Source organism: Epargyreus clarus, unplaced genomic scaffold, assembly GCF_041222505.1.
Source record: "Epargyreus clarus isolate Ecla_fem2 unplaced genomic scaffold, WU_Ecla_fem_2.2 ptg000019l, whole genome shotgun sequence".
NCBI lineage: Eukaryota > Metazoa > Arthropoda > Insecta > Lepidoptera > Hesperiidae > Epargyreus > Epargyreus clarus.
In genome coordinates this window covers 4,710,649-4,733,504 of record NW_027332227.1, presented here as the reverse complement: position 1 = coordinate 4,733,504, position 22,856 = coordinate 4,710,649, and the positions used below count along the sequence as shown (strand labels likewise).

The 22,856-nt window shown below is 33.4% G+C and overlaps 2 protein-coding genes across 3 annotated transcripts; one reads left to right on the top strand and one right to left on the bottom strand.

Annotated features, from left to right (window-relative positions):
• Window positions 1-233: 233 nt before the first annotated feature.
• Fancm (FA complementation group M) lies at window positions 234-16,167 on the bottom strand. The gene is made up of 18 exons (XM_073083730.1): window positions 15,775-16,167; window positions 15,266-15,398; window positions 14,346-14,529; window positions 13,793-14,058; window positions 13,385-13,531; window positions 13,042-13,160; window positions 12,375-12,618; window positions 11,420-11,528; window positions 10,715-10,816; window positions 9,902-10,085; window positions 7,584-7,653; window positions 6,498-6,704; window positions 5,791-5,905; window positions 5,361-5,492; window positions 2,725-4,988; window positions 2,237-2,409; window positions 1,605-1,704; window positions 234-1,365 (listed from the first exon to the last, which is right to left on the bottom strand). The coding sequence occupies exons 1-18, from the start codon at window positions 15,945-15,947 to the stop codon at window positions 1,117-1,119; spliced, it is 4,971 nt and encodes a 1,656-aa protein (XP_072939831.1). The 5' UTR covers window positions 15,948-16,167; the 3' UTR covers window positions 234-1,116.
• Window positions 16,168-16,696: 529 nt separating this feature from the next.
• On the top strand, window positions 16,697-19,505 carry Ercc1 (DNA excision repair protein Ercc1). 2 transcript variants are annotated; one of them, XM_073083798.1, is made up of 6 exons: window positions 16,697-16,883; window positions 17,060-17,210; window positions 17,575-17,648; window positions 17,977-18,171; window positions 18,522-18,707; window positions 19,001-19,505. In XM_073083798.1, the coding sequence occupies exons 2-6, from the start codon at window positions 17,111-17,113 to the stop codon at window positions 19,301-19,303; spliced, it is 858 nt and encodes a 285-aa protein (XP_072939899.1). In that variant the 5' UTR covers window positions 16,697-16,883; window positions 17,060-17,110; the 3' UTR covers window positions 19,304-19,505. The 2 variants fall into 2 exon arrangements, with proteins under 2 accessions (XP_072939899.1, XP_072939898.1); XM_073083797.1 differs by having other exon boundaries at window positions 16,697-16,968.
• The last annotated feature ends 3,351 nt before the right edge of the window (window positions 19,506-22,856 follow it).

The following is a 22,856-nucleotide window of genomic DNA, read 5'->3' as shown; positions in this document are numbered from 1 at the left end:
ATAGGTTACGCGTCTCGGTAAAACGATGTAACGAAGTTTTAAGCTGTAATTAAAGCAAGCAAATGTTTGAGGACTCATGGTTTATAGGAGTATATAAATTAACGGCTAGAATAAAACTAGCAACGGAATTATCATATTGTTGTGTGTTCGACTTACAGAGGAATTGAATTGTTCTGCCCATTTTGTAATAATTAATTAATAAATGTAATGAAGTAGGAAATAAAAAAAAAACATTTACGTTTTATATCCTTATTTATTTAAATTTTCCATGATTGAAAATATATATCATTTGAATAAGAATAAAGCTTCAAAGATATTCACAATGAACTTTCACAACATTAACACCTATAAATTATACTTATTTACATAATAACACATTCAATTTTATCCATAAGCGTAACTTAGCACATTCGAATGGCACCTAAGAACTTTTAAAGCTTCAAATTTCACATGAAATCAGGCAGGCACTGAAGGTTTTTCCGAACTGTTTAAAGTTGGTCAAAGATGCCTTCCACTTGCAATATTAGAGTCTTATTCATGTCACGCAGGTGTGCCTTATGGATCTGGTCGGCATGTGTAGCACTTGCATCCTGTCTTTCCACAGATATACCTACCATGGAAGCCATTCGCACGTTTATCGCAATTGAATGTCACGTGAGTGAGACACGCGTGCGTGCTGACACCCGTGTGACAAGAAAAAGGCCCTTACAATTATATCCTGTACTAGCATAAATCATTATAAGAGCATATCAAATGACTTTTTAGAATAGTAGACATTTAACTATTTTAAGTTTCATGCAAGTACTATATTTCTACGACAACTTTCGATATACATTTTCACTCGTGAACATAATAATTATACAACATCTGAACTGCCATAAGTATCATTAAACATAAGAGATCAGTGCAAGACATACTGTCTCCTGGACAGAACTTTACAACATAATGTTAGAGTCTCAACTACTATGTAGATTTGTACTCGTAAACTATAAAATTACACCCTTGTACCATAACGCTAAAACTCCTTAACCCTAGAGAGGTATAGAAGTGGTAAATCCCTACTCAATATAAACTGGTTCCACCAATCTTTAAAGTTTTTGTCTGGTCTAGCTTTTGTTAACTACTGTCATCTGAGTCAATTGTGACAAATCGTGCTTTATTCTTGCGTTTTATTATAGGACTGTCCCCATCTTCATGTACTGTATGTATTGTTGAACTATTACCATTTACGTATGGCACAGGTTCTTTGATTCGAGACTTTTTTCTTCGTTTCTGTTGCTTTTCTAAGATCATTTCAGCTATTTCTAGTTCTGATAAATCTTTAGCTTCAGTTATGTCCATATTAGAGTCGACGCAGAAACTATCCTGTAATTATTGAAATGTTTTTTAGGATGCACGAAACAAACATTTTTATGCATAAAGATTATGTTGAATGGTTTACAAAGAATTTTAATAATTAAGCCCATTCTTATCTTTAAAACTTGGTTGAAATAAATAATATAATGTTAAAAATTCAATGTTGTTTTTTCTATGTGCAGTTAATGTAAATGTTTTTTATGATACGAAGAATTAATTATTGTTATATATTTATATATGTAACTCACCATTTCATACGAATCTTGTTGAGAAAATTGTGAGAGAACATTGGTCGTGAAGTGTTTTCTTGCTAGTGGCATTTTGAAAGCTCCAATTTTTAGGGGACTCCTAAAAATAATCTATATTAATATAAATATCTAATCTAAGTTGGACCAAAAAAAAAATATTATAAAAGCTTGTAATAGCTAATATGTCGTAAAAATAGTTGGATTTGTCACATATCCAAGAACTATTTATTTTTATGAATTAAAAGTTTCCAAATGTTAAAATGATATTACTTTACAAATTGAAGGGTGGGTTGCCACGAAAGCCTATTAATGTTTGTGTTTATGTGAAATATAATAATAACTTTGAATCGATGGAATGTTACCATTAATGTAATTTGTGTCGATGTCGCACAATATTTTAGTTAGTTACGGAAGTTGACAAATACAGTAACTTTAACCGATCGAAATCGAGCGGTTAATGTTAAGTGTTAGTTATGACGTTATGACAATTTCAACTAAAATGATGGAAAAAAAATATTTAACCGTAGATTTGACGGTTGGTTAGGCTTTTGTAAATGTTAAAGTTACCTGATGCAACCCACCCTAACTAGTTTAAAATATGTCTGATAAAACGCACTATAAAACAAACTTACTTTACTGATTTTAGGTAGTGTGCCTGCATATCTTCTTCGGTAAAAGTAGCATCTTTGTCTGTTACAAAGTCTTTGATGCTGCCGATGCTATCATCAGTCAGTTCATCCCCGCTTCCACAGTCATCCCCCGATAACGATGCTTCTAAATCGATGAAGGCACTGATTTTCTCTTTCTAAAATGTTTTAATAACGTATTGTATTAAACCGAACAGTATAAAAAAACACCATAAACTAAATCATACAAATTGATTTGTAATGGAATAAATACACAATAATAAAAAAAAATCCATGAATAGTGACAAACATTCCATAACAAAACTCATAATATAGGAATTCCTGGTATAGCATGTATTTGACTGATGTAATTACAGAAAATATAGATCTTTAACTAAGGGTTTATTTGGATTTAGCATACATCGTACACAGTACAAACAAAGATTTAATTCAAAATGCTCTATATAGTATTTATTATGAATTATTACTATTACCTTAGGGTCCTTGTTTTTGGTTTTGTTTCTTTTGGTTTTACTCCACGTCGTCATGTCTTGTGGTTTTTTTGGAGTGTAAGAAAATCTCTCAGCTAAATTGAAGACTTGATTGTCATTCTTCACCTGATTTTCTTTTAATAAAGTGTTATTATTTTGAATCAACTTAGGCCCAGAAATACTATTGTTTTTAGCTGTATCGTTAGGAAGTGAGTTGTCAAAGTTAATATTATAACTTTTTAAAGCGCCAAAAATCTTTGTTTTAATCGTATTACATACTTGCTCGATTTGATGGTCATATTTTTGTTTTTTGTTGAAATATGGAGAAGCAATTGTTTCATCGTCAACCTTTCTTTTATTGGTTACTTGTTGGTCGAAAGATGAATTTAAGAGACTTATGTTTGCGAAAACATGTTCTGGGGTTTTTCTAATGCTTCTATTATTTTCTGTTACGGATGTGTCTTTATTTCTTTCCGCTTGAGTTAAAAGTATCGGAGATACTCGTCTTGTATCTTCATCTCGAATAGTAAGAGAATGAGAGTCATTGTTTGAATTGATTAAGTCTATAATTTGAGATTCTGTGAGCATACTGCTATCGCTGTCTGGTTCGTTCGATGTCGAGTCATTCGAATCTAGGTTTAACTGTTTTTTTGCAGTACTGGCTGAATTGCGGTTTAGTTTTAAATTTCTCTTTAGTTTGAGTTTTCGTGCTTGTGAAGTGAGTATGGGGGATTTTAGAGTGAGGTTCGGTCGAGTTCTCGAAAGAATAGATGGACTTTGTAAATGCTGTTTTTGGCTAACTTTCTTATTATCGCTCTCTTCATCAAAACTTAAGTCAATTATATCACAAACGCGATTCTTATATTCTTTTTTCAGAATTGGAGATTGTTTATCAAGTGTTTCTTTGGTGAAATCTTTTGGATGCCCTTGACTTCCATCACAGCTTAGATCTACTGTAGGGATATCTTTATGCAATAAACCCTTATTATTCAAAACTGGAGATGATCTATTAGACTTTTCTCTTATGCAATCTTTCTGATGTTCTTGACTTCCATCATAGCTTAAATCTATTGTGGGTATGTCTCTATTCGAGAAATCTTTATTAAGGATTGGAGATTTTCTGTCAAACATTTCGTTCGTGTAATCTTTCTGATTTTCTTCTCTTCCAATACGTGTTGGTTTTGTTATAGGGATATCACTACATAAAACATCCTTGTCTTCTTTTATGCCTGTGGACCTAACATCTATTTTATTTTCCTCGTCGTTTATTTCTAGAATGTCATCTATCCCACCTAAATCGAAGTTACTACATGTCCACTGCGCTCCTGTAACATTCTCACATTTTGTTTCATTTCTTTCCGTTTCCTCCTCCCTTTGAGGACTTACGGCGAATATATCATCTACATCGCCAATGTAAAAACTAAGCTCACGTGAAGCATTTTCAAAAGACTTTTTATTAGAATCAACGTTTTCTTTTTTCAATACATATACATCATTTTGTAAGTCAGAATTAGTTTCATTTTCTTCCTGTACAGTGATATCTTCTGGGTCGCCAATGTCAAAACTGTGTAAGTTACTTAAAGCATGAGGTTCGTCATTAATACAAGTTTTACTGACTACGTCATTTTGTGGTTTCGAAACGTGAACATCATTTTGTAATTTATTTTTGTTTTCCTCGTGTAAAGATATATTTTCTTCAACCTCAATGTCATAATTATGTAAATTATACAGCTCATGAGATTCGTCGTCAAAATAACCATCATTGGCATCATCCGTTTGTGTTTTCGAATTATATATATTGTTGTGATAGACATTGTTTTTTTGTGCTTCCTGTAAAGAATTCACTTTGTACTTTTCTTCTAATTGTTTAGCGTAATTCTTTATAGATTCTGCGTCGATGTCGTCAACTATTGTAAGATCAGGGAAAGCACTTTCATCTTGAAATAACAACATCGGTGTATAGTTGTTATTCCTATGTTTTTTTCTCAATTTCTGTATGTCTTTGCAAATGTCGGGAGTGTTTTCGCACGTGTAGCAATTTGTGGTTTCCTCATTTTCAGTTTTTAAATGAAAATATAATTCAAACATTTTCGTTGACATGTCTTTGTTTTCGTCTAGTATTTTATTGAAAAGTTTGACAGAATTTTGGTCAGGTTTTTTCTTAGGGATTAAGAGTGCTCTAATATCACAGTTTTTCTTAGTAGATTTACCAGCTAGTTTAGATTGTATCTTCTGTCTTTTGTTATTCGCGCTTTGAGAGGACACGGCTGCAATAATAGTTTCTTAAGTTATTGTATAATTTACTTTATTACCTTAATTAAATCAAGCAATTTTCGCAAAAAAGCGATCATTTTATACAAATTTTACAATCTGATAACAAGGAATGGAATTTATGAATTCATAAATTCCAGTAAAATATTTAATGATTTGACAATGATTTTCTGAATTATGTTACTCAATATTATGTTGTTTTGATATGTGAAGAAACTCGATATTCAAAATTCCGAGAGCAACATGGGTTATAGTGCTAAACAGTCGGTTTTCGTTTTTATAATAATTACTTTTTTTTTTATAGAAAATAATAATATAATTTCGTGAGTATTAACCGAATGAACCAAATAAAATATTTCAATACGTACCATTTAACTTACAGGGTTTAATGGAAGCACGGTTCGTCTCCTTTGAATCTTCTTTTTTCGGACTTAAAAACCTAGTTATTAGTCCAGGTCCTTTATTTGGTTCCTTACTCGGAGAGTTTATTATTTTATTGGCTATAGTATAAAAAATAAACTATTAATCAGTATTATAATTAATGAAACAAAGATAAAATCAAACATTGCAATATGGTTATTATAAAGGGTCACAGTGAGGATTACAAAAAGATTTATCATTAATTAGTACTACCTAATATTTTAATAAAGGGTCATTTTTATAAGTGGACTTGGATGGCGACATCCGAAACTACATAATATAGCGATGAGAGAATAATAGATCGATTTTTACGAACATTAAAAATGAATTATGTCGACAGTTTTTATAAACTTATTTTAATGATTATTTATTTTTTACCAAACCGGAAATAGGTATTTATGTTTAAGTTACCTGGAATATCTTCCACAATTTCTGTACTGTTTGAAGTAGAAGCAGTCGTTGGATTCTGAGCCACTTGCTTCTCCTTTTTATTCTGTAATGGGAAGGTAATTATACTTTTGAAGTCATGTGATCAAAACATTTTCCAAAATTCTTTTTCCGATCAAACTATTTTAAACATATTTAGCTTAAAAACCTTAAAAATTAATTATTAACCTTAAATTAGCAACTTACACATTTGCAAATGAACGTAGACAGTTTCATATTTCTCTTAATAAAAGATTTCAATGTAGTTTATGAATCTGTATGAGAAGATATGGTAAAGAGAGTTTCATATTTCTGACAGATTCCATGGATGTTAACTATGACACCTAAATGCCGGCACTCATGAGACTACCTTTTTTTTGTTGACTAGGGAAAACCTTCAGAAGGTACCCGGTAACGTGGGAGCGACACGGGGTTGTGGGATTTTTACGGCACTAAAACCCCCGGTGACTGTCCTCAACGCTGCGTTGAGGACTCCGGGATCTCCAAAGGAACGCAACCGGAGTCCTCTAAGTGTGTTGCCCCGTTGGGCCCCACCTTGGTGAACTTGATGCTCGCCACACATGCAGCGGTCCTTCCCGGGGTCGCTGACGGGGCATGAGACAACCTAACTTTAATGCAACTTCCGTATTTAATTTTACCTTTTTACTTTTCGCCTCTCCTTGTAGACGTCGCTGACCACCTTTCGCGGTCTGTTTTTTTACAGTGACGTAAATCTGGTCGCACTTGGGTGTGACGTCATAAGGCAGCATGCGCGGGTTCAGCTTATACAAGTTCTCTTGCACTTCCTTAGAATGCAGTATCTTAGTTTTAAGACTGTCTCTCTGTCGCATACCATCGAGCAGTGTCTGAAATGATTATGATGATTATGTTTGTGTTAGTGTCCTTGCGTTTTTATGTGAAAGATAGAAACCCTTCGTGTTTCGACAACGTAGGCGTCATTGCCACAACTATTCTTGCCTTAAATCAACAGTGTTCAACGCTGCTGTGGTGTGTGTACAACTAGGTGGACACATGCTGGTATATTATAAAATTCATCTACATTTAAAATCTATAAACCGTTTTAAGTGTAGATAGGCATTCAGTCTATCTCACATATCTACATATTTCGAGAGTACTTCAAAAACGTCAGTACAATAACGACTCTTAACAAAAAAGATGACGTAATTACAGACTATATAGGGTGATCACATTGTAGTCTATTGTGTACAGGCCATCGGAGACCACCTCTTTTGTCCCTACATTTATTTAGTAAAAACTAAATATCATAGGGTAAAAACCCTACAATATCTTAAGTTCCTTTGTAAAAAAGAAGTGTCCGTATTAGGGACCTACGTGTCGTTTTCGTCCATATAGCATAAAAGAGGAAAAGCGGAAATACACTATCCTATATTAACTATTATAATAATATTAACTACTTTTTATTTCCAAATTTACTAGGATTCCTGTTTAAAAATAGAAAATCTGCGCTGGCATGCTCACGGTCGAGATCGTGTTTACCCCACGCGATCGATTCTTATTTATTGTACAGTTTCCGGTTAAAAATAGAGTGAAGTGAATCTATCAAATTTACGTAGATGGCGAAATCCAAAACCATAATAAGAATTAGCGTTAAATTCTTAAAAGAAAACCCTATTTCTGATAAAGTTTAAAACTACAATCATTAGGTTTTCAAAAATCTATTTTAAAGAAAAGTTAGAAATAGATGTATCATTGTTAATAAATACCTGGTGTTCTTTCCCTTCAGTGACTAAAAAGTGTACTTGTCCACTGCGCTCGCGACCCGTCCTGCCACATCTGAAAGTGTTCAAATTTGTATTAAAAATAGGGAAATGGGGTTTATACTTATCGCCAAACTGCTAGTCCGCTCTGAAGTTGTTCCGAGCAGGTGTAGTCATACAATTTGCTATGGCGACGCGATTCATTTCTATATTCAGAGAGGACTAGCAGGTTTACGCGGACTACACTACCGTCACGTCTATTTCTAGCGTGAAGCAGAAAGAGCTGATATCAGCTCAGATATGAGGCGTCCATCTATGTTCTTAGTATGGGCGATACTTATCATCAAATGGAATCTTATAGACAATGCACTCAAATAAACTACTAAATGTATAGTGTACTAAAATAGCTTTTGTGGTTCCATTACGGCCACCGCCACGCCTATTTCCGCCTAATAACAGCAGTTTTATTAGAAGGAAAACAGTACCTTTTAAATAATTTAAGTTAATTAACTTTTTTAATTAAGTTTCCTCAATGTTTCAGTTTGGCAGACATTCCTTAATTTTAAATGATAATTGGTATCTCTTTGAATTGTTCCTTAAATATTTTAAAAAATTAAGTTTCTAACTACAGTAAATATTGTTTCTTTTTTCCTATTTCATAAATTAAAATAAATGTGATTTTTACTTCAAAAATGGTTCGTTTTACAATTATCATAAACTAGGATTTATAAACATTACACATAAGGTCATCCCGCATAGAAATAATGTGATAAGACTTGATAAAATAAATAAAACCGGCCAGTAATAATTTACAAAAAGTATATAATAAAAAAAACAAGTTGTTTTTCTAATAGCATTGAATAAATATCAATATTAATGTAATAATAACCGTTTTCATTATGATACATCATGTCCTGATTATTTGATTATTCGGGCGTTATCACTTCTAATAATAGAAATAGTACGTACCTTTCATATTAAGACTTCTTTATAATGGATCTAATGTAAAATATTTTTTACACATAATATTATATTTCAAAGACAATTAGCAATATACTATATTTATTCGTCTAGATTGAAATACAATATTAATAAATATAAACAGAGCTGAATGCTTATTGCGCGTTTTCCGCGAATGAATCACTGGTATATCTACAAAATAATGTTTGACAGTGACGTTAAATTCGCGTTCCACTTAACAATCAAAACGATCACGGGAAATTTTGTGTTATTGAATGAGGGCAACGAGATATCCATGGATGAAACATATTATTGTTAGAGTAATTTAGTGGTCAAATAACGGAATAAATACAATAATCCATTTATTTAGGGCACTTCGGGCGTGTAATATACGAATCTGAAATACACGTTTGGGGTATCATATTATAGGTTTTTAAAAATGATAAGTGGTTTCAGAATTAAAGGTTTATATTCTTATTCCAATAAAAGGGGAGATATGCGCATTTTAAATCAACAAAATCGTGTTTATCTACAAGGATACTTTTCTGACATGGGTAGGATAGTTATAACTTGACCATTTTAAGGAAAATTGCGTTGAATATTGTGTGATATACTTTTGATCATGAGTGTAACTGCATAGCTATATTTTTTTTGGCCATTAACTTTAGTATTATTGCTGATAAAATGAATCTTGATTTAATGTTCGTGGTAATACATATATTTTATCGCTTTATTTTTAAAATGAAATAACCGTTTAAATATTAATAAACGGATGTTGGAATACTCAAGTGTCTCATATAAGAGAGCAATACGAATAAAAATAGAGAATCAGTTGTAATAACAACTAAATATACCAACGACATAAAATCTTGCTAAAACTCTGGCATAGCATTGAAAAAGGATTTCATATTATTAAAATTTTGCCCTGATATATAATTTTAATCGAATGTTATTATAGTATGATTCGTGTGTATGTCGTGTACATGAATATAAGTGGTATAATTTGCGCCAAACTTCAAGTCCGCTCGGAAGTTAATGCGTGCAGGTGTCAGTCAGAGAGCCGATGCGGCTAAGCCAATCGATGAACACGACTACACGAATATACTCCGTAGCAACGTAAGAGTACACTAACGCAGCTATGTACCCGTGGGCGAGAGCGGGCAGCGGAGGGTGCCGGGTCCTGCGCTGTCTTCGTTCCTCTAATATCTACAATTTGCTATTGCGACGCGACTAGTCTCTATATTCGGAGCGGACTAGCAGTTTGGCGGGGACTCTACATGTGTGCGTATATGCTACTGTGCCGTGCGTATGAATGTGAGGTGTATCCATGCGTGCGTGCGTGTCTCGTGTGTTGGTGTCGGTACCTCTGCACGAGGCGCACGGGCGAGCGCGTGGCGACGTCGAAGCAGACGATGAGGTCGACGGAGCCGACGTCGAGCCCCTCCTCCGCGACGCACGTGGCCACGAGCGCGTTGCAGGCGCCCGCGCGGAACTGCGCCATCGCGCGCAGCTGCTGCTTCTGCGACATCGCCGCTCGCCCACCCTTACCTGCACTCACAACACAGTTCTTGAATTATTGATGGTAGCTTTTCATATAATACTAGCTGACCCGGCAAACAGTGTGTTGCCATATAAATAAAAGAATGTTAAGGGTGAATAACCCTTATCACTTAGGGGTATAAAAATAGTAACCGATTCTCAGACCTACTGAAAATGCATATAAAATTTGGTGAAAATCGGTAAAGCCGTTTCGGAGGAGTACGGTAACTTACATTGTGACACGAGAATTTTATATATAAGATTGAAGTAACATACGAGCATGCTAAAAACCTAATGTTAAGTGAGCATTTGCAATCAACCCCAGATAAAAAAGTCGACGGATGACAACCCTGAGAACTAAATATTGTCTCCCATATCACACCCGTCAAATCACTGAACATTGCTATTATTAGGTATCTATAACTAGATTATATAATAATTCATAACGGACATATGAAGAAACTGTCAAATGACAATCTTTTGTAGTCAACACATTGGTTAGATTAATTAATTATTAATAACGGACATTCATCACATGTGTTAGTGGAGATGACACTCTGTAAATGTGCACTACCCAACCAAGAACAGAACCTGGACTCATGAGTGTTGTGTGGCGTGGTAGAGGCGTGGCTACGTACCGGGCGCGCCCTGTCCCACGAACGTGCGCGCGAGGATGAGCGGGCGGCACTGCAGCAGCAGGCAGTGCACCAACTTCACCGTCTCGTGGTACTCGCAAAACACTGCGAAACATCAATCCCACATGAGTGCAACATTGTGTAATCAATAGCATGGTAGTTTCATGACCTCTAGCGGCTTATTGGGGCGGAAGGGGCGGTCCGCCCCGGGCCTGCGATCCTGGGGGGCCTGGGCAAACAGTTGCTAAAAAAAGGTCGTCAGAACCAAACAACCTATGAAATGTGTATTAGTCAGCGAAAAAAAAAACGGTCACCCAATCACAGGTGAACTTTTTACACTGGGGGCCTCCATTCAACTTTCTGGGCCTCCGATTACCTTATTCCGCCACTGTTCATGCCTCCGACACCTTGGCACGAATCGTAAGCAGCTAGTTAATAATGTAATATAACTATTTAAAACTAGTTTAGTTGTGGAACGTAACAATTACTTTAAAAAGCAAATTGTGATTATTACTATGATATTAACTATTGAAACAATAAAATGAGGTAACTCTGGCCCCACGATCTTTATTTATGTAGCATTGGGGTACGTCCATCCCTGTGATTCGTGCTTTAAAAAAAAATCTAATTGTGTTTTTCATCCCCATCCAATTTCTGATTTCACCAACTAACAATTATAAAATTCCCAATAAGTAATATCCCTCTTACCAATAGCTCTCGTGTCTTCATTGTTTTCTTTCGCAGTCTGGAAGTGATGCAGCATTATTTCTTTGACTTTGTCGAATTTCGGATGACCAAAGGTTAAATATTTTGGTATCTAAAATAATAAATGGATATACATACTGAGTTGAATTCAATTAACCTCATAAAGTTTTATCATTTCAGCTGAAAACATTCTGATTACTACATTTATTTCTTTAGAATTAATCTATTTCAGAAAATTGTTATTGCAATGACAATAAAATTATTTTACAGCATAATCTGAACTGATTAAGGAATAATGAAAAGATAAAATGGCGTTTTACGATTAAATCTCATACGACATGAATACTGATCTGAGATATCCGTGAAAAGGTCTTAAAATTATATTCACGATATTTAACAGTACTTATGATTTAAAATTAAGTTCTAAGATTTGTAACATATTATTTTGTAACGTAAAGCGAATTTTTAAATTAATATTAAAGAATATTGATTTTTAAAATATTTATTTACTCAAACATTTTATGTTTTCATCTATAAGTTAACCTTTTTTATTTTTTTATAATATAAAAGTAGCAGACGAGCATGCAGTCCACCTGATGGTAAGTGGCTACTGCCGCCCATGGACATTTGTAATCAACCGCAGATAGGATTAGATATTCCTACCTGAGGTCGGCCACAGATGCGCCGGTACCCCTGAGGACTAAGCTGGAACACCTCGAAAAAGTCTGTCTCCCTTACCACACCCTTCAAAACCACACACAGCAGCGCCTAACACTGCTGTTATTAGGTAGAAATAGGTGTGGCGGTGGTGCCGCCGGAGTCGAACCACAAAGGTTTCTACCACCTTCAAAACCACCTTTAAATGTCTTCTGATTTTATCAACCTTATGTTGATTGGTAGGGAACGCCTTAAGCCCTTTTGGTGTTTTTTTAAGGTATTATCTTTTAAATATACTTACTTCTGGTATGGTACCATCAGGTAAAACATTCGTGTTCAAATTGAGAGGATTGATGCCAAGATCATCTCTCAACCTTTCCAGCAGAACTGTGAGTCTGTCGTCAGATTGGATCCACATCTTCTCCGGATGCTCATCAAAGAAGTTCAGGAATGACCTGGAGCCATGGCTCACCAATAACTCTAGGCCATGGTACAGTGAGATGAGTTGGGAAAGGTCCTTCATTATGTAGCTGCGTTGAGGATGCCTAAAAATTGCAAGAAAGAATATAAAATATTTAATGTCGAACACTTTTTATCGAAGCGTAAATTACCCCGTGGTTTTTTGGATATTGTAACTCATTTAAAAGGTAAAAAATCGGGTGTGACATGGGGTACCCATAACTAGAGGGTAAATAACTAAATACTGGCTAAACAGTGGCACAGCGTAATATTGGTAGAATAAAATCCGGTTTTTATGGAAAGACTAGTCCTTTATATGAATTTAGTATTTCGGCAAGCCCGTAATACTGAACACCTATATATTATTAAACCTTTACCTTTAATTTTCGATTAAAACGTTTACCAATTCATACCATCAATAGCTAATGTGACAGAGACACACAGAAACTTGAAAAATTGCATTGTTTTCGTTAATTTTAAATTATAGTAACAGTGTCAGCACGTCTTACCTTATACTATTGGTTTGGTACTCTTTGTAGATCATCAAAATGCGGCCTTTGGATAGATTGCCCGCGTTGGATTTCAAGATATTCATCTGCTTCAGTTTACGGGCATAAATATCCAAAATCTGTTGAAAAAACCAATAATAATTATATTAAAAAATAGATGAATAAAAAGGGTGTGTTCACTTATGTATGTGTGCGCGTAAGAAGATATGCCACTTTGGCGCAAATATAAAAATATTTTTATACATACATAAAAATAAAAAATTGAGCATTTTTGATAAAATCGACATTGATCACATATCTTGATATATTATAATATTAAGCTGTAAAGATGAGTTTAACAAACCTCGATGTACTCCTGACGCAATCGAGACAGCTCAGGGCCCAACGGCACAACAACTGTCTTGATATTACGAGAGTAGCAGTACTTGGCTACATCTATGCAGTTTTCTGTACGCAGTTCCAAGTGGGCTATTTGGAGATTTTTCACTACCTGTGAAAATAATCAAAATTAGGAGTTACTTTGAGTAAAACATCATACATGAGTAATCCATTTTCTCTAATTGTAATCCGAAATTTAAGAGTGATATTACATTTAAGACAGTAAGAGTGCATAAAATAAGTCTCCTGTTACCACATACAATATTCTTCTAATTATTTTGCTTTATTATGAACACAGATGTGTCACATTGTCAATTTAAAATGTTACAATAAATTACAAAAAACTTACATAAATACAAAAATGAAAACTTACTTGAACAACATCGTTTATTCTGCTCCCCGGTGTCGCCGAGAGCGCCAGTATCCTGTACGTCCGGTGTTGCATATCATTCAACATGGACACTATGTGGCAGTAGGCGTAGTTGTTCTTAGCTTTGTGCGCCTCGTCTATCACCAGACACCGTATCAACTTCCCAGGGCATATGCCCGATTTGATGTCGTTCGCCACTACTTGGGGCGTCGCAAAGAATACCCTCTTAGACTCCCAGTTTTCTTTCCTCAAAGTGGCATTCATGTTTCCTGAAAATTTTCTTATATTTTAAACTTGCTTTAAATGTTGTAATGTATGACAGTTTTGCCAAATATTTGTCAATATTCTGCATTATACTTTATTTGCTATGTTGTGTAAATAGATCCTAAATTGCTTCTAATAAGCCACTTGAATAAAACACTCTAGACTCATACATAGTGGAAACATAACAAATAAATGGTAGTACATATATTATAGTGACGCATACTTTATAAATGAGTTATAATAATGAAAAAAACAACAAGAAGATACATTTTAAGAACAAATCATAAATTACCTGTCATTTCTATTGTGTCATCTGGAGGTATAGCAATAATATTGTAACATGCTTCAATCTGTTGAGCTATGAGTGGCCGTGTGGGCGCTGTGAACACTATCTTACCCATTGGATACCATCTGTAGAAGTTGTACATCAACACTGCTGCTATAAATGTCTTTCCCAACCCTGTTGGCAGACTTACCTACAAAATAAGTCTCAATTTATAACACACAATGGTGATTAGTATGCGATCTAGCTGCAAAATCACTAAGTTCATCGCACAGTGAAATGACTTCAAATTTTAACATACATTTATGAATAAGAGAATACTTTGATAACAGGGTTTCAATCAAAATGTATTTATGGGCACTTTGAATTCAATTAACTATGTAATTAATGTAATGATTATGTAGCGATCTTACACTACACATAAAAATAACATTGCAATACTGTGAATGATTAAAACTTATTTCAATGGTTTTAAGCACCTCCACCACATTAATTTGTACATTACAACCACATAGTGTTTCCTAGTCTATTTACGGGATTGCTTCATGAATAAATAAATAATATATTCAAATTTAAGTTTTATTCTATATGTTATTTATTATTCATGATGAGTCCTAAGTCAAACACATCTTAAACCTAAAAAAATCGACTTTCCTTAACCTTCCCAATGGAGGCCTTACCATAAGTATATCACAACTAAGAGAAAACCGAAGTAGAACAAATGGTCAGTGATAGAATTAGGGATAAGAGTGATACTTTCAGAGTTAATGAAGATACAATAGAAATGCTGTTGCAAATTTTTAATTATTTGCAAAATTTAAACAAAATTGTATGAGTTATACCTATTCTCATTATATCAGCATGCAAGACAATTGAATCCAAAGTGTGAACTATAAGCAACCAGGCAACCAGTAATGTCAAAGGCATACCAATGTGTTTTTTAATATCGCAGCCTTGATTATATTGAACTGATAGTCCCGTACAGGGTAGTTGTTTGGGTATATCCATTTTCTGCCTGTCAGCTTGTCATATCCACTGAATTCTTCATCACAACATAATGCACTGAAAAGTTCAAAAATAAAAATTGGTAGCAGTTATTCTGGCTTCATATATTTAGTCTTTTTGACACTTGGTTTTATTTTTTATGCAATTGGAGTAGCAAATGAGATATAGTCAACATGATGGTAAGTGGTCATTGCCACCCAGGAATATCTGTTTCCAACACCATATAGATCAGAGGTTCTACTTGAAACTGATTGCCATTCGACATGAAAGAGATGCATTCCCATTCATAAAGATGACAATGGTCAACTTATGTAAGTCAACTGGCATGCACATCATTCTAATGAAATGCAAGTACTGTTTTATGCTAGAAATACGAGTAACAAAAGTATATTTTTGTGTTTATTTTGTATTTACATAAATATATAATACATACCTCACGTTAAGCACGCTATTGTCATGATCAATAGATGTGTTTAGACCGGTGTCTTGACGCTTCGACGAACTTGATTCTTTAAAATCAGAGGTATCAAATGCAGCCAACAACGAATCATCAAATAAATCAACATCGTCGTTTATTTCTTTATTGCTTTGTTCTGCTATATTCATTTTTAATGGCGCGAACAACACCGGAGATAAGTGCTTAAAATTACCATTACATTCTCTTCCTACAAAACTGTACTCATTAATAATAGTAAGGACTACAATATAGAACTACAACTTTTCATTGGATCCTAATTTAGAATTTAAGTAGAAAAAATAACACTTTTAGAACTTTGTTTATGTACACCATGAATTAAATTTAACTGTCAAATCAAACTAATGGTAACAGAAAAGTGTCAGTGTCATATGTCAATGAAAACAATACCATACAGAGAAAATATAGTCTGTAGTCGGGGCGCCACCGGCGATCATGGTGTTGCTTGAGCTTGATTATCAACAGCCAAAGGGAATATTTTACCAATCACATTTATTTTACGACCCCAATAATTAGATTTTACGTTATTTAACGATGAAAAGAACAATGATTTTATTGAACAAAATAACGTAACAAAAATACATAGTATTCGTAAACATCTGAAATAGTAAGAAACTGTGTCATAGACGTTTACGCCCATCCCGGGTAACACAGTAATGGTATGTTCAATGCATATTAATTTTCTGATTTTATTATTTATTTTAACAATAATATTAGAGATTCGTATAATATATTGAATCTTGTTGACTATAATCATTAAATTTTCCCCACTTCTGAGGTATTTTTGATAACCCGGCAACATTATGATTACCAGTAACGCCCTGCCAGACGCACAGAAAAGTTGGTTGTTGGACTGTATAATTTATTTTATCGTTATGTAGTCTATGACTGCGCCGGTTAACTTAACATATGAGCAGCTGACAGCTGACAGCCCGCGATAAAATAAATTTGCTTACGATTTTTATCGGCTAGGCGAGGCCCTGACTAACTCCAATTTTGAAGTTGAATTTGTTTTAAATTACAATTTTAAGTTCTCGTATCAATGAAAAAAATATGTACAGTTAGCGGTACTTGTTGTCATTATTTACATCTTTACAAACTAAAGCGAAATTTGTGATTAAATGAATAGGAACATTAGTCTTTTCTACAAAGGTTAGATGGTTGTGCAAACTAAGAATAATAGAAAGAGACAGTAACTTATGTGTCTGTTTTATTAACTCCATTCGACAAATTAACATTTTAGGTACTGTCTATTTTATTCATCTGAGGGTACTGTATGTAAAATCTCTGAAATATGGAATTAGAGGATGGTTTTGATGATTTACTAGCAGAGATCTGTGAGCCGACATCCCCTAAACAACCTAAAACCGAACCCGCTGCTAGCGTCTTGCCTGGTAATTGATTTTTAAAAATATAATTGTGACTTTGAAGTACTAGGTAAATGCTACAATAAGCATTTACCTAGTACTTCAAATCATACATAGACATAGAATATTTATTTCTTTTAAGTTATGTGTTTTACAAATTGATTATCAAATGACTTGAGATGAAAATGAAAAACAGTTGGGAAGGATTCCTCTGTACTCAACTATCCTTTTTATCATATACATATTGTACTCATACTTATACTCAACCTCATTCTGAGGAATCTCACTTGCTTAATAGAGGTATTAATAATTATGATTAATATAATGATGAGTGAAATTATCAACAACACTATTGACACAACATTTAACATATTTTAAGTCTGATTACCAGGAACGTCTTCAAGCAGTGCTCCAACAAAACCATCAACATCCAAAACTCATTGCGTCTTAGTGAGTCAGAAACAAGTAAGTATAATTATTGGTTAAATCTTGGTATGCAATATTTATCAGCTTTAAAAAACCAGCTTCAATTTATGCCAATTGATGTCATAGGACCTGACTAAAGATTGAATCTAGATGGCGGTAAAGTATGTCTTCTTTACCAAACCAATAAAATATATAATACCAATAAAGAGCAACTAGCAAAATTATGAATACAATACAATTATAATATTTAAATTCCTATTATATTGGATCTATTATATAATTAAGTTTTTTTATTTAATTAGTACAAGACATACAGGGTGCTTTTTTTCATATATCATATAATTCACCTAATTATGAATGTTCACAGCGTGGCAATCCTGTGCTAAAGTACATTACTAGTGTACCGTGGGAGTATGATGATATAATACCAGATTTTGAAGTAGGCAAGACAATATGCCTACTATTTCTATCAGTACGATACCACAACTTAGATCCAGACTATATCAACAATCGGTTGAAGGAGTTGGGTAAAAAATATGATTTACGAGTGTTATTGGTGCAGGTAATATATTTTCTGTAACAATATTACTATATGTTTGTGTGTTTATATTCAGAAAATTGTGATTCAGATTTGGTGAGACACCCTGGAATAAAGTGGCCCTCCCTATTTATTAACTATATATATTACACTCACCTTACTTGGAATTTTTCTATTATATGTGCAGTCAATAATTTTATAATCAATAATTATATTGTGTAATTTTATATATAAAGATCCTATATTAAGTAAAAGATATGGAATTTAAGCTTTATTATAGTAATAAATACTCTTAACTCCTGTTCGATCTTAACTGATCTTTAAGGGAACAGTAAGACTCACTTAATTTTAAGTGGTATTTAATATTTTTTCAGGTTGATCTAAAAGATCCACATGCTGCCCTTAAGAACTTAACAAGAATATGTCTTTTAACAGACATGACCTTGATGCTTGCATGGAGCCCAGAGGAAGCTGCTAAGATAATAGAGAATTACAAAATATTTGAAAACAAACCTCCTGATAAGATTATGGAAAAAGTGGAAAATGATCCTCATCAAAAGGTATTGGAAACAACCAAATAAATTACCAGAATGATAATATTTGATCTCTTCTTGGGATTAAGGGGTGTGGGGATATACTCTTTAAATGGTGTAGAGCTAATAAGCAATCTTTTATTGAACTTGTTGTATTTTTAGACACTTTATAATTAACAATTCAAAATAACAAAGAGAATAATTAAATTTTATATTTTAAAAAATGCCCAATTTTACCAGCATTTCAGGGGGCTACATTCATCAATTATTTACTGAGATACTTAAAATAATAATTTTGATCAATACTATGTTAATTTCAGATAATTAATGCCCTCACATCAATAAAGCCAGTTAATAAAACAGATGCCATGACTCTAATAACAACATTTGGAACTTTAGAAAACATTATAAAGGCTACAGAGAGCAGATTGGCAGAATGCCCAGGCTTTGGAGCCACCAAAGCAAAAAAACTTTACAAAGCTTTACATGAACCATTTTTAAAAAGGCCACAAATAATTCCTGATAAAAAAGATGATAATTTAGATGGTGATGGAGATATTGACATACAAGAGATTGAGAAACTTGAAAGCGAAATTGGTCAAACATCAACCCATGGACAGTAACTTTTTTATGGAATGTAATATGTTTACTTTAATGTATTTATTTTTAATTATTTAAGTTTTAAATCAAGTAAGATGTTATTACATTGATAAGTGATTTGTTTTGTATAAAAATGTGATGATAGGGATGTATATAATTATAATGCATGTGTCATATTATTGGAAGAAATTTCTAATATAATAAAGATTGTTTTTGTAATTTCAATACTTTGTTTTTATCTTGTCGCGTTCTAATCCGGTAGTAGTTTAAGAAAAATATTGTAACTGACAATTTGTAAGTGCCGTCGTTGGCATATACAAATAAATAAATATCATTTTATAATTTTCTTTTGTGGTAACACTGGCTGGATATTGTTTATCATTCTAAAATATAAAATATGCAAAAAGATACTTTACTATACACAAAACGTGTTGATGTAGACTAGTTTCAAGTATGTTTACGTCACCAGTAAAAATCACAAATTGTTGCCGATCAGTAGTAATATGCTTTAGGTCTAGCGCCTTTAGCTCTGAGGTTGCGGACTTCCACCTTCAATATAAGTATTAAAATAGCTACATTTTGTATTATAATGACGCAGCAAGCGAGCATGCTATCCACCTGATTGTAAGTGGCCACTGTTGCCCATGAATATCTGTCATCAACCTTGACAATTAACCAGCGCTAACACCGTTGTTATAAGGCAGAAATAGGTGTAACAGTGGTGCTTCCAAAGTCAAACCACGAAGGGTTCTATCAACTTTAAATATAATATTTCTACATAATACACCGCCGTGAGTGCCGTATTAGCCCATAAACAAATTAAAGCAACCGCTGGTATGGTCTGTAGGTACAGAAACAGTATAAAAAATGTAGGTACCTATATTAGCATTCGAAAGATAGGCTGTATGAAAATCCGCGAGTTTTGTTTTTTTTAAGACTTTATTGTTTTTATTATGGATACGGAGCCACAGGCGTAGGGATACGCCTAGGGCATCAAGCAGTCTTAATATAACACTAACTGCCACCCACCTGTAATCAAATTCAAATAGGATCTACCTGAAGTGGATCACATGTGTCTTGTTATTGTCCGCGCCAAACTGCTAGTCCGCTCTGAGTTGTTGCGAGCAGGTGTAGTCATACAATTTAATTCGGCGACGCATTTCATTTCTACGTTTTATATCTATTGATATATTTTTATGTTGATTCAGTTGTACGTTGTACCTAATGCTTTTATTTTTCTTCATATGTAATGTTATCGTTAAGAACATAAAATTATGTGACGCAAATATAAATAGTAACAAGTGACGGTGTGACCATGATTAATCTTGTATGTAGAGAAAGGTAGTCATTAGTACATTCAAAACAAAAGCGTGACTTATTTACTTAGTTTCAGCTATTTCCAACAATAGGCACATTTTCATAGACATGAATTACATAATACTTGAGATAGGTTGAATGCTTGTAACTATTTACCTATTTCATAATTGTATTAGTTCATAGGTTTATCGTTAGGTTACAAATATATTTCTACTAAGGTTACCTTATACGCTTCACGTTGTACTGTCGGTTTTGAAAAAAAAAGAGTTAGAAAGATAGGTTTAATTAAAACGAGTTCCTATTTGAGGTTCTTCTTTACAATTTTCAAGAGTTGTGAAAAAATATAAAAATATTTTGAGGGTATTAGTTATCTATGAAGTGACCGTTGATGTATAAGTCGAACAGAAGATTTTTTGTACCCCTCCACGTGCCCTCCAAATTCCGCAGTTCTGGGTTCAGGTTCAGTTCTAATCCAGGGTATAAAGTACTTTTAAGATTTCTGGTAAGGTCCATATTATTGCGTAGAAGTTTTAAAACCATTCACACTTAACTTCATGTAGCCAAAATAAAAATATAGATTCCTATTTGTTTTATACACGTATCATAAAAGTATGTTCATGAGTTTAAAAGTAGAACTTTGAAATTAAAGTCAGATTTGCATTTTATTTATTTGTATATACCTACATGTTTTGTCGGTTTTGGTAAAACATCCAGAGTAAATGCATAACGTCCTCCTTTTTGGAAGTCGGTTAAAATGCGTCCGTGGTTCGAAACTAGGAGGTTCGTTGCATGTACTCGTATACTCGAGGCGGCGGCGGGGTTCAAAATAAAACAATCAACATTGAACAGCGTTGAACCGGCTTTCCTCGCGGTTGGACGCGCGTCGCTGCATCGTTTTGTACTCGCCGTTAGTAAACGCGAAGGCGGGAAAACTTTAAACTACAAAGTCAATAAAGTGTCCTTTAATAACATTTAAGTTAAATACATATTATTTTATTTTATTAAATAGTGCTAAATTAAAGACTCTTGAAAAAAGTGATCGCATTTTGAACTTTTTAATTAGCGATACAATAGGTGTAAAAAGAAACAATTTAAAGTGTGAACTGTTTTTTGTTCGTCTTTTGAGTTGAGCGTCCGAGGAATATATTTTTTCGGCCAGTGTTATTCGGTGAGTGTCATAATTTTTAATTAATGCATTTTTTTAGTAACTGAAGATTTCTTTTGTTTATGTATTATGACTGAAAGAAAATAAAAAAAATAGTTTATTAGTCTATTAAGTAAATAGACATGTACCAACATTTAATTATATTTATACAATTTATACAATTATTGTATATATAGATTATAGAGGTAGATAGAGCTTATTCATTGATAATGATTTCGTGATAATTTGATATGTAGATGTATTGTGAAAAACTGTTAACAATTCAATTTTATTTTTGTTGCCTGGGTAAACTATATACTTACATAAATAGTCGTTGTTGAGTCTGGAACTTCTCCCGAGAAATCTGTGGCGGTTATTTTTCGAAAGAGAAGGCGGAATGGACTGACCTCCCATTATATTATTAAAGTACGACTACATTGTACAAGCTATTGTATTTCCAACAGAATTCACATAACAATAAAATAAAACAGTAAACTTAATAGCATGCAAATAAATACAGGATTCAAACATTTTTTTTTTATAATTGTTCATGTTTATTCTTACTCAAAAGTGAATTTTATGTGAATTTAAATAATATAGATACTTATTTAAATACCCATACATACCATACCTTTAATCTTTTATTAGAATAACGTCTTTCTCCAGCATCTTTCAGTTATAATAATATAAACAATAGCGCTTTACCTTATTTTAAATACTTAGCTCATTCAACCTAAGTACTAGCATTCTTCTAATTACTTAATTTTAATATTATTCTTTACTTTTTCACATATTAACAATAAAGATAATCTACATACTCTTATAGAAAATATAAAACTTCACAAAGAGGCATAATGATGCTCACTTTTTTGATTAAAGTTAAGGCTCGCAGCTTGCTTTTCTCATTTTTGTCATATACTAACAAGTTTGTAAATTACATACATAAAGATCAGCAGGATAACTTACAGTTCAGTTGTTTTAATAGGGCACAAAAAATAAATAAGTACTCATAATACGTATTTAAGTTGCGTATGTTTGCTACCGCCCTGCCTATTAAAAGATCAACAGGTGAATGTGGCACGTGGCACTACCAGGTGTAAACACCAGCTTTTTAT